General features: G+C 39.4%; 1 protein-coding gene across 1 annotated transcript in view; it reads right to left on the bottom strand.

Moving 5' to 3' along the window:
• Window positions 1–12,851, bottom strand: part of ITGB8 (integrin subunit beta 8) — a 68,631-nt gene that overhangs the window by 28,901 nt on the left and 26,879 nt on the right. Inside the window, exon 3 of the mRNA XM_042474487.1 lies at window positions 8,550–8,721. Coding sequence (XP_042330421.1) covers window positions 8,550–8,721 — 172 coding nt within the window. The remainder of the gene's footprint in view (window positions 1–8,549; window positions 8,722–12,851) is intronic.

Genomic DNA, 12,851 nt, shown 5'->3' with positions numbered 1-12,851 from the left:
TTTAAGTTTTTCTTCCAATTCTTGATTCTTTTTCTCTAATTCTTTTACTTTATTTTTTACTTGTTTCATATCCGTTGTAAGTGTGATTAGTGAACTTGATAATTCTTGTATATCTGTTCTTATTTCCTGTTTTATTTCCCCTTTCATCCGCTCCATATCTTGTCTTAACTCTTCTTTATTTTTTGTCATTTCCTGTCTCATTTGGCGTATTTCTTCAAGTAATAACATATTGGTGTCCATTGTTTTTGGTTGGTCGAAGGAAGGTCTTCTTGGTGGTTGTTGTTGTTGTTGTATTTTTGTTGCTTGTAATCTTGTTGTTATTGACATATTGTTTTAGATTTCTTAATATCTTTGCTATATTTTCTTACTATAGACTTTCTATCTTATATTATAACTATTTACCTTTAGTACTTTAATAATTCCAAATACTTTTATAATATGTGTACTATAAGTTCCTTTAGTAAGCCCTTATTTTCCAAGATATTTAGAAGAAGAAAGAAACCAATATTAATATTATCCAACTAATTCGTGTCTAAAACATCATACTTCTACATTTGTCAGTCAGTATATTTACTTCTATAAGGTATTTCCTATAAACTCAGAACTCACACTTTCTTTCTATATCAGTTCAGTTAATTTAATTATTCTATTCCTTATATTTTTCTATTCTAAATTAGTTATATGTTATATATTATAGATTCAGTGAGGATCACACAAGTAAAGTTCTAATTATTCAGAATTTTTTCACCTTTTAAACCTTTTTTTTTTTTTAAATTATTACAACATCCTATTTCTAAGTACATTCTTCTATTCTAAATAATTATTTCAGTTTTCCCCTTCTCTCCCACCAGGAGTCGCTATTTCTTTAGTTTTGAGATATTCTTATTTTAAACCACCGGAGGTCGCTGTTCCTCCTTTTTATATTTGAATGGTCCTTTCTTGAAAAGACTTTGTTGTCTATTGAACCGCTCTAGGCTTAATGCTTTTCCACCAAGTTTTATTTCCTGTTTCCGGTTTCCACGTGTTGGATGGCCTTGAAAACGCCGAGGTACTCTTTATTTCCTCTACTACGAATGGACTTTATTTCCAAGTCTTTATTTCTCCCAAACTATTATAGTCTTTCTTTCCTTTTGCAATTCCCAGCTCTTTTTCCTACTTTCCACACCTCCGTCTGCTTCTTCGCAACACCTGTACTACTTCTCCTCCTCTCTAACCGACCTCCGTCAGCCTTCTCCAACCAACCCCGGTCTACTTCTCTACAGTCCTCGGTTCCTTCTCCTCCTCTCCGACCAGCCTCTGTCTGCCTTCCCCAGCCGGCCTCCTTCTTTCTCTCCGCGATCCTCGATTCCTTCCCCTCCTCTCCGACCGACCTCCGTCTGCCTTCTCCAACCGGCTCTCTCCCGCCTCTCCGCGATCCTCGGTTCCTTCCCCTCCTCTCCGACCGTCCTCCGTCTGCCTTCTCCAACCGGCCCTCTCCCGCCTCTCCGCGATCCTCGGTTCGTTCCCCTCCTCTCCGACCGACCTCCGTCTGCCTTTTCCCCTCCTCTCCGACCGACCTCCGTCTGCCTTCTCCAACCGGCCCTCTCCCGCCTCTCCGCGGTCCTCGATTCCTTCCCCTCCTCTCCTCTCCGACCGACCTCCGTCTGCCTTCTCCAACCGGTCTCCGTCTGCCTCTCCGCAACCCTGTACTCCTTCTCCTCCTCTCCAACCGGCCTCCGTCTGTCCCTCCGCGGTCTTCGGTTCCTTCTCCTTCCTTTCTCTCCACCCAAGCCTCAATCTGCCTTCTTTTTTCTCTGGGTTTCTCTCCTTCCTTTCTGTTACCTCATTTAAGAAGGAAGAACCTTTTTTCTCAGATCTCGTTTTCTTTGAGATCTGTTATTGTCTCTCTTTGAATGTTTCCACTTTACAGGTTATATTTTCTATAAGAATAGTATTTCTGTTGAAAGTTTCCGCTCCTCAGTAAAGGTTTTTATGATTGTTGTTTCTGTTTCCCTTTATTCCGATTTCATTAGTCTGGCGGGTCTGTGAGCCAATAATGGCGGCTCAGTGAGTGGCTGTGGCTGTCCGCGGTCACCTCTGTCCCTTACCCGCTTTTGTTCTTCTTTGTGCGGTTTTCAGGGGCAGGCTTCTGACCCTCGAGGACCCCTCTGATTCCCCTGTGCCAAGGGGACAATTTCAGGGTATTTTCCCGAAGGAATTAAGTCCCTGTACACCACTCCTAGCAGATGCCTTCTAGGTGCTGTCTAGAAGTACATCTAGGAAGACTCCATGCCAGACCGGAAGTCAGAAAACTTTTTAAAGCCTCAAGCACTACTGCCCTTGCTCTCTGTTTGTTGACAGAAAACTACACAACATGCCCAACAGATTTATGGTTCCCTCCCTAAGCAATTAATTTCAATTCATGATTGTTCTTGGAAGATAAACATTAAAAAACCAATATATATGTTAGATCAAAGAATGATTTACGGCCAGTAATATAACGTGGGTGGTCCCTCCCTGACTGTTTTTTTTTTAAATGGCTTTAAAGACTTCCATGTTTCATTATCCCTTTCATATATGGATATAATTATTTTTTTTTCTATTATAAATGTGGCATTTTCCTAGGTACTGTATTTTCTGGCGTATAAGACTACTTTTTAACCCAGGAAAATCTTCTCAAAAGTCGGTGATCATCTTATACACTGGGTGTTGTCTTATGGGGCGGGTGCTGGGCTGGAGAATCTGCGGTTGCCGCATATGGTGGGGGGAGCTCAAAATGGCCGCAGCCGTATCCCCTCCATATGTGGAGACCATATGAAAGCAGGAAGGGAGGCACTGTACAAGTATGGTAGAATAAAATCTTGGAGACAGGGAGGACTGGGCAGGCAGCGAGAGCTGACCAATTCAAGCAGGCTTTGCATACAACAAGTTTTCCTGCTAAGTACCTGCATGTCATGTTTTGGGCTGTTCAGTTAAGCTTAGTTAAATTTAAAGTTTGATTTGTAAATAATTTTTAATTTACTTTATTTGTTTTAAATATAAATTTTAAAGCAAGTAGTTAAAATGTATAGCTAAAATAACATTGTTGGTATATGCTTCTCTGTTGATAAAAAAATCAGAAACAAGAAAAGGAAAAAGCAAATAAGAGAGATTAGAAGATCAATCAATAAATAATTATAGCAATGGAAATGTCAGAAAAAGGGAAGTTGTGCATACATCAAGAACATTTAGGGAAGTGTTACAGTAGCTTCTGTTGAATTAGCCACACAAAGAATGTGCATTCTTGTTAAAAGACATCAACTCCCTATGACTGTCCAGATTGCAGCTTCGCTATGTTTCGGATAAAGTTTAATATATTTTCAAGGTGGAACATTAACAAATTCCAAATGTTAGAAAAATAATCTTTGCACATATTCCTTTTAGTTTTGGGAGAAACAATATTAACTATGCTTCAAAATATAATGGGATTTGCATATGAATTACAGCCTTTAGTTCAGGGCTGGCAGTTTCTGAATGGACCTATTTGTTTTCTTTACAAATGGAACATCCTTGATCAGGAAGTTGCACTACAACATTAGGTTCTGTTCCAGTTAAGGTCATCTGTATTTCCCAACTTTCCAGCTCACTGCTTCCAGGACACTTGTTGCTGGATGAGAGCCACATTTCCAGGAGTAGTGATCTGCTTGGGCAGTAACACAGCAAGCAAGAAAATTGCCAGTCTCAAAAAGTTTCCATCACTTTTTCTCTTTCACAATGGTGTCCACTTATGGGCCTCATTCAGATATAATGCCTAACCATTTTAGAGCTCAAGGGTGGACAATTTTGGTGGATTTTAGAAGTTTCCCCCCACACTACATGTTGCATACTTTCTGCTGTGGAATTTCAGCAGCAAACTCTACACACACACACACACACACACCACGAACTATTACCCACCTCCACTTTAGCTAAACTATAGTTTAGCAGTGAAAACATAAGTATCAAAAAGACTTCAAAAGGTTGATGAAAAATCTACCTTAAAGAAATGAATACTTTAAAAAGCAACCACCACAAATTAATGTAGCACATTTGGCAAGGGTTGTTTCAAAAAGTCATTTTAAAAAATGATGTTCTTTCTCCATATTTTTTCCAAGAGACTACAATACCATACCATGGCAAAGCCCGGAAAAGTATAGCAGGTATAAATAGTTAATTATCTGACAGAAACAACTGGATGCTAATTCCATAGGCCCAAGTACCAAACAAGGCAAGTAACAACATGGATGTTGTGAAGTTATCTATTTTATCTGAAACAGATACTATTGGAAGGGCATCAAATCAAACCAGAAATATCTACGTACATGTGAGTCTTTTTCAATTTATTTTACAACAAACAAATGTCTAACATTACAGTCATGCTTGACTTGGCAGAGGAAAACAAAGTTGCACGGTATTTTTCCAATAATTAAAATAATTATTTGAGCCAATTCTTGTCATTGCTGTTAAGTAAAAGGAGATACTAAAATATAAATGAGATTTCAGAATAACCTGTTCTTTTCTCTAACACTTCCTTCCTTTGGCCTTATTCAGTGTGAAATATTTTCCATTAGTAGAATTACTGACTGTCTTTTATTACAGTACTGTTCCATGGAAGAGATAGTCATCTTTTTCCATGACAATATGAACAAGACAATTACATTGATTTATAGAAATACTGTACAGAGATCCTTGACAGATAATATAGCTGTGGGAAAGTCATTATCACCCTCAAAGGGCTGTTGTGAGGTGGATGGAATGGGACAACTTTGGGCATTTTATGCCAAATTCCTTAAAGAACTTTCTTGGAAGGGCACAAATGTGAAATAATGGTTAAATGCCTTTCAATAATTCTCAGCAGATTAGGGATATTTATCTGGAATGGCAGACTATCAAGTACAGTACACCCATACCATAGCGGGCTTGCCATATGCAGACTCAAGGTCACGCGGATGGCAAACCTCAGAAGAATGAATGGCGCATGTGCCCCTGGTATATGTGCTGTGCCACACAAAGAGGGGGCACCCCCATTAAAACCAACGGGGCTTGAACTTTTGCATTTTTGCCATATGCGGGGGGGGGGGGGAGTCCAGAATGGATCCCTGTGTATAGGAAGGGCCCACAGTACAACTCAGTCTCCAGACTACCAGATATCTACTGTATTACAACGGTAGTAAATGAAATTCAAGTAGAGTTTTTTGTCAGCTGAGTTTAAATAAACAGCTAAGTTCATAAGGGCATACATTATGGCCCAATGCAGCAGATGCTTGGAGGTCTCTGAAACATATTAACCTCATTTTTGTGTGATACATATTCACCAGCGTAGTGGTAAACTATGAAATGTAAGTCCTTAGAAGGACAATATATATAGAGATTCCAGATGTGTGGGGAGATTTAAGCAATTTCTACAAGTTTTTCTAGATGTTCTAGAAGCAATGTCTAGAAGTTGTACAAAACAGATCTTTCTTAAAGCCAGCCTCAAATGCTCTGTTGGTGGACTCTCCCCTTCCATACTGTTCCAAAACTAGTCAGAAATAGCAATAAATTGTAAGCAGGGATTACTTTAGGTATTGGCTTACCTTTATTTTTGGCTGATTTTAGCACATATGCCCTCTCGCACACACACACAGACACACACACCCTGAGGAGGGTAGTGTGAAGGGAGGAATTAAGCCAAATCCCTGTTCTTGTGGATTTTGGTGGCAGTTTAGGTAATTTGGAGTGATATATTTGTGCAATAATGAGGTTGTCCTGAGGTGGCCTGATGAATACTTGTCAATGACTTCTCAATTTTTATCAACTATCTGGAAGATGGAATAGAGGGCATTCTTATAAAATCTACAGATGACACCAAATTTGGAGGGGCAGCTAATACCACAGAAGACAGGATAAGAACTGAAAATGACCTTAAAAGATTAGAAAGCTGGGCCAGAACTAACAAAGTGAATTTCAACAGGAAGAAATGGAAGGTACTACACAGAGGCAGAAAAAATGAAATGTAGAGATATAGGATATGAAGTTGAAGGCTTTCATGGCCAGCATTCATAGTTTTTTGTGGGTTTTTCAGGCTATGTGGCCATGTTCTAGAAGAGTTTATTCCTGACATGACAGCCCTGTTTAAATATTTGAAAGGATGTCATTTTGAAGACAGAGCAAGCTTATTTTTTGCAGCTTCAGAGATTTGGACATGGAGCAATGGATTCAAACTACAGGAAAAGAGATTCCACCTAAACATTAGGATGAACATCCTGATGGCAAGAGCTGTTCAACAGTTGAATACACTGCCTTGGAGTGTGGTGGAGTCTCCATCTTTTTTACACGAGACTGGATGGTCTTCTAGAACATGGCCACATAGCCCAAAAAACCCACAAAAAACTATGGATGCCGGCCATGAGAGCCTTCGACTTCACGCTGGATGGTCAGCTGTTGGGAGTGCTTTGATTGTGTATTCATGCAGGGCAGGGCATTGGACTAGATGGGTCTTGTGGTCTCTTTCAACTGTATGATTCTATGATTATGACTTGGGGGCAGCATGCACCCTATGCTTTCCTCATCCCTACTATATATGCACCAGGGAAGCTACTGTACATATCCAGTTGATATTGCCAGATTCTCACCAAAGCCAGCTCTTAAATGAGAACACTCTTTAAGTGTTATGTTTTTATAAATGAAGTTCACACAAAGGTTCCAAATTTCCAAGGAACTCCCACAATGTGAAATACTTTTGTCATGAATGAAGTTTTTGTTTTCTCCCATTTAAATCATCACTTTAAATCCCTGAGAGTCTGGAACACCATCTTTATGAATAAACAATGACTTCTACTCTGTTCAGTATTAAAATTCCATAGCAACTGTTTGCAAGAGATAAATCCTATACCTGTGTAACTCTTAAAATGATTGAGACCGGGGCATGCTCAGCAATTAATTACATCCAGCTCTAATTTTGAGAATTTGCAGATGACCAAGTCTATGTTAACTTCCTGCATAACTTTGTGATGCAGGTGGAAGTCTAGATAGTATCTCTAAACTCATCTTTTGCTTGAAAATGTTAGGTATATGGGTTAAGAAAACAATTCTGGAATATCTGACTACAAGAAGCAGAAACAAGTAATGATAGGGAGGGAGGGAAAGATTAACATAACTACTAATGTAAAAGATTTACCCCCATTTAATAGGTAGACGATGTGAACCATATTACTAGAAACAGCTGTGAGTAGTCTGAAGTAGATTTCCAAGCTATTATCATCCTTTAAAGTAAGTGTAGGAAAATGTTTGTTAAAACACTTCAGGTAGTCATACCAATTTCTATTAGTGATGTGCTATAATAGAAGTACAGCTGATGAGATTAATCTACATTTTCTCCAGGAAAATGCACTGTCATCGTCCCATTCCAGTGGTTCTCATGTGAATCAGATGTATATGTATTGCAGTGTACAAGGATCTTGCACTATCAACTTCAACAAGGCCCATCTATTTTTAGCGCAGGAGTGGACAACTTGTTTGTGGGTGCATGTGGTCAATAGACCACATGTTGCCTAACAAGGATAACAAGTGTTGGTTGGCTGAGTGCTGAGAAAACTGCAAAACCTCCTCCCTCTCACATCAACATCCAGGACATATGTTTCAAGTAAAATCAAGAATAATAGAATTTGCTCTTTAAAAGGGGCTGATTAGGTAGGGGGGAGCCCTGGCTCCCTCGAGAAATAATGGCTAGTGACTCTCCTGCCAGTGGGATGGTTAAAGGAGTTGTCAAAATGCTGAAACTATTTTGAGAACAGAGTTCAGCACCTTCAAAGGCCCCTTTAATTAAGACTAAATCCTAGCATGGATTCACTGCCCACTGACACAGAAACTATCACTACCTCAAACCAATGTGTGGAACATGAAAGTCTACAGTAGAATCAGAGCCAGACTGGAGCATGTGGGTAGAAAAGTGAGGGCAGGGAGAGTCAGAATTTATCCTATAGCAGAAAACCTCAAATGAGAGAAATTACAACTGTACTCAAATCAGCAAATGAAATCTCCACAAAACACAGAAATCATCTATCATTCACTGGTTTCATTTACACCTTTTTTTTGGCAGAATAAAGAGTTATTCATTTCTAATTATTCAATTTCAATTAAAATTTAGTAGAAAGTAGACAATGGATCATTACAGGCAGCCTCATTAGCTGTTTAAATAGATGTCAAAGATATAAAATTGTGGAGGCCAAAACTGGGGCTAGGAAATTTTAGATGAAGTGCAGAATGCTAAATAAACTGTCGTGTTCAAAAGGTTCCAGAGTTGTTTTCTTGATGAGCATGAGTTATATTGCTTGCTTTCAGTTTTTCTTTAAAGCTCAGTTTGCAAGAGTTGTCCAGAATTAGGTAACTTTCCTTGCAAAACAAAACAAAAAAACTTACAAATAATGCATGAATGTACATTTTCTTGCAAAACAAAACAAAAAAACTTACAAATAATGCATGAATGTACATTTTCTTTAGTCTGCAAACTGTTCCCAACTTAAATATATATTTTTCATACTAAAACAATACACTGTTTTTGATAAGCAAACCTGGACGGAGCTGAATGGAAATTTCTCCTGGTGTCACTTGTGTATTAACTTCATTACTGGATACTCTTACATCAACTTTGGGACTTTCTATAAAATCTGCCCTGCAGCCTCTTTTAATTAAATGAAGAACTATGTCACATCGTTCTTTCCGCTTTGTTCCAGTCATGAAATCCTGTTTGGAAAGAGCCATAAAAATAAAAATACAAAAATGAGAAAAGTTCTGTTAAAGGGAACCTTTAATAATGCATTGCCACACAATCAAAGAGCAAAACTTGCTAGAACAGGCAACTGTACTGGGCTGCCTTTGAAGATGGTCAGAAGACATAGCTAGGATAGCTGTCTGGCTGATGCTGATGGTGGATAAGTTTATAGACCATATGGTACCAATTCAGCATCAGCTATACCAGAGCCCAATTCACTTCAAAGCCCAGTTCAAAGTAGTCGTATAGAACTTTTATTGTAGGTCCAAAACACATTGCAGAAATAATCCAGTTTGGGACTGCTTGAACTGCCGTGGCTCAGTGCTGGGGAACCCTGGGAACTGTAGTTTATTGTGTCACAGAATTCTCTGAGAATGCTAAATATCTCACAAAACTACAGTTCCTAGAATTCCCTATCACTGAGCCAGATCAGTTAAAGCAGTCTAAACTGGATTATTTGTGCAGTGTGTTATGGACCGTAGTTAAGAAGTGAAGCCTACTTACTTAATGGACTGCCTATAAGCATATGGACTTGCACAAATATAAAGATCATTAACAGACAATCTTCCTTCCTTCCTTCCTTTTTCATCTATATGTTGCCTTTTTCCCTGAAGGGATCCAAGGCTAGTCACAGATAAAAACATTTACAATTAAATTTAGAACTGCCAAGATCATTTAAAAAGTACATAAAATTACACTGCAATATACAAGAGTCAAAAGGCACAATTAAAACGCACATAGTCCATTAAAACCACCCTGATATGATCATATGGTGAATGCCTGCTTATATAAAAATGTCTTAGCTTTCTGACAAAAAGCAAGTGGAGAGGGGGCCAACCTAGCCTCCCATGGAAGGGAATTCCAGAGTGTGGGGACAGCCACTGAGAAACCTCTCACTCATGTCCTCACTATGTGAGACTGAGATGGTGGTGGGACCGAGAGAAAGCCTTCCCCTGAAGATCTTAGTGTTCTGGCAGTTTCATTTGGAGAGTTACGGTTCTTCAAATAGTCTGGCATTAAGCTGTATTACAGCATAGATATTCTACCTTTCTCTCACACTCTTCCCTTGTACTAGACTGCATATTACTAAAACCTGAAGGAGGGCAAACCATCACTAATCATAATTTTTAGGACATGGTACCTTGAGATCTCCTCATACATTCAAGTATAAAAGTGAAAAATGATGTTGTGACTTTCCAACTTCTCTCACTGTTTTCAATGAAATTCAACTTTTTCATTCAGCCTGTGCCCAAAGATTCTAAGACTCATTTTCTCAAAACTAGTCTTGTTTTTTTTTAATTAAACAGAAAATAAATCCAACATCTGAAAATGCATTTTGCTGTGGTGCCACTGAATAATTAAATTGCTTTGGCTGACAAATATATCTGCTGGAATACATTATGGTTTTCCTTCAAAACAGACCATGTGGAGAAAAATAAAGCCTTGTAAGGGAGGGAGGGGATGCAAAATCAAGGAAAATAAAAATTGTGGAGGATGTCCCATATATAGCACACACAGATCAAAGTGGTTCTGTGACGCCTGGGGGTGGGATGGGAGAGGATGGAAAAATGGCATTCAATTCATCGCTTTTTGTGCCTTCAAGTCATTTCTGACTTATGGCAACCCTAAGGAAAACCTTTCATTGGGTTTTCTTACTAGATCCATCCAGAGAGAGGTTTGCCTTTGTCTTCCTCTGAGGCTGAGAGCATGTAATTTGCTTAAGGTTACCCAGAGGGTTTCTAGGCTGAGCAGGGATTCAAACCTTAATAAATAAATAAATAAATAAATAAATAAATAAATAAATAAATAACTTTATTTTTATACCGCTTTTCCAGCAGATCAAAGCGGTTTAGTTTCTCAAAAAATATGCAAGTATACAACTCAATATAACACAGTAATAATAAATAGACATTCAATTCAATAAAAAATTTAAAATCTACATACAAACAGCAAGATAAAATCTATCAATCACAGAATCTATCAGTTGAATTCTAAAATGAACTTCCGTCAGGCAATAGCATTCTACAAGGGGTCAGGAGGGTATGCCACCAAAATAAATGAGTCTTCAAGGCCTTCTTAAAGGCATCCAAGGTTGAACAGAGCCGGATTTCGTCTGGAAGTTTATTCCAGAGGATCGGAGCTGTCAACATAAATGTCATTTGGTGAGTTGTTGTCAGTCTCACCCTAGGGCACTCTAACAAATGTTTCCCTATTGTTCTGAGAGTGCGGGGTGGATTGTATGGGGAGAGGCACGCCCTCAAGTAATTCGGGCCCAAGACATGTAGGGCTTTATAGGTAATAACCAACACTTTGTCTCCCAACCTTGGTCTCCAGAGTCCTAGTCCAACATGCAAACCACTTCAGCTCCACACAAAAAACTTCTGTTGAGTTGCTACAACAGTTCTTGTACAATGCACACTACTGACAACCTTACAAAACAGGCCTGTTACAGACAGCCAAAATAAAGCTGCTTCGAGTCACTTTGGAAGTATGGTATTTCAATGATGCATGAGTCCTAAGAGTCTGGAAGCTTCACCAAAGCTGCAGTCCAGTCCTTAGGACTGGAGCGTGGCTTTGGTGCGGCCTTTGGACTCTTAGGACGCATGTATCATTGAAATACCATACCTCCAAAGTGACTCGAAGCAGCTTTATTTTGGCTGTCTGTAACAGGCCTTAGTCTTCCTAGTTGGAAGTGTGGAGACAGCCCTAGATGAATAGAGATATATTTATGCATATGCCCTGTGCAGAGATTTAGTTTGACACATGTATTCATTTATTTGGTTTTTATTCAGCCTTTCTTGCAATACTGAGACTCAGGGTAGTTCATGGCAAGGTTCACAAAAATGGGACAGATAAAACCACAAAAAGTTAACATACCAAAACCCAATTCATCAAATTATAATATAACATATTATAATATCATATAATTAGGGTTGCCATATCCCGCCTGTGGGCGGGACTTTCCCGGTTTGGGGTGGGTCAGCACGGTCCCTCCCCGGTTTGCCCCTGCCCCCGGGATTTCCCCCGCCCCTGGGCTGAGGGGAGGATTCCCTCCCCGTTTGGGCTCCGCCGCCGCCGCAGCGAGGCTGGGACCCAGGCTGGGAGAGAAAGCCTCCCCTCAGCGAGGCTCCTATTCAAATGTAGGACACAAAAAAGTGTCCTACATTTGAAAATTTTGTCCTACATTTGTCCTGGTTTGGAGGTCCTGACGTATGGCAACCCTACATATAATATACAATTTGAATTAAAACCAGTTCAACAATACTTCCATTAAAATTATAGCAACATCAGCAACATCAGGGACTGCCTGAAGGAAGAGGCTCCTCCCTCCTTAACTGTCATCTCGGCCTCAGAGGGAGTGATCAGGCAGACCCAGCAACATCAGGGACTGCCTGAAGGACGAGACTTCTCCCTCCTTTAACTGTCACATTGTATTTTGCATTGTATTGCAATTTTTTTTACGGTACACCGCTATGGTCATTGCAGAATAGCGGTCTATAAATAAAATGTATTATTATTATTATTATTATTATTATTATTATAGCTTATGCCTCTTCTTTGGGCTATTCAACTGTCAAAAGCCTTCCTGGCTTAAAAAAAGAAGAAAAAAAGGCCTTGCCTGTTAGTGAAAATATAACAGGGAAGGGGCCACTCTAGCCTTCTTCAGAAGGTCAATCTATAGTCTGGGACGACACATAAGAAACTGTACTCTCCTGTCACCACCAAACTTCCCTCTGAAGTTATTCTAACTACCCGTATATACTCGACTATAAGTCGACCTCATGTATAAGTCAAGGGCATATTTTGGGGGCAAAATTATGGATTTTGATATGACCTTTGGATAAGTCGAGGGTAAAACTTAGGTTCATGCAACAAAGGACCTAAATGATGAAGCAAAGGAAAACAATGCCAAAGAACCTACAAAATTATAGCAGGCATAACGATTATGGCTCACACTATAGGCTCAATGGAAGAGAGAATAGAGGGAGGTCAGTGCTTCCAGGACAGACTGCACTCTTGCCTTTAATCAGGGGATGGTTCCCTTTTTAATAAGAGTTAAAGAAGAGTATTTACATTGACCCATGGATAAGTTGACCTAGGT

This window comes from Sceloporus undulatus, chromosome 6 (genome assembly GCF_019175285.1).
Source record: "Sceloporus undulatus isolate JIND9_A2432 ecotype Alabama chromosome 6, SceUnd_v1.1, whole genome shotgun sequence".
Lineage (NCBI taxonomy): Eukaryota > Metazoa > Chordata > Lepidosauria > Squamata > Phrynosomatidae > Sceloporus > Sceloporus undulatus.
The sequence above is the reverse complement of the archived record's forward strand: the minus strand, read 5'-3'. Positions and strand labels throughout refer to the sequence as shown.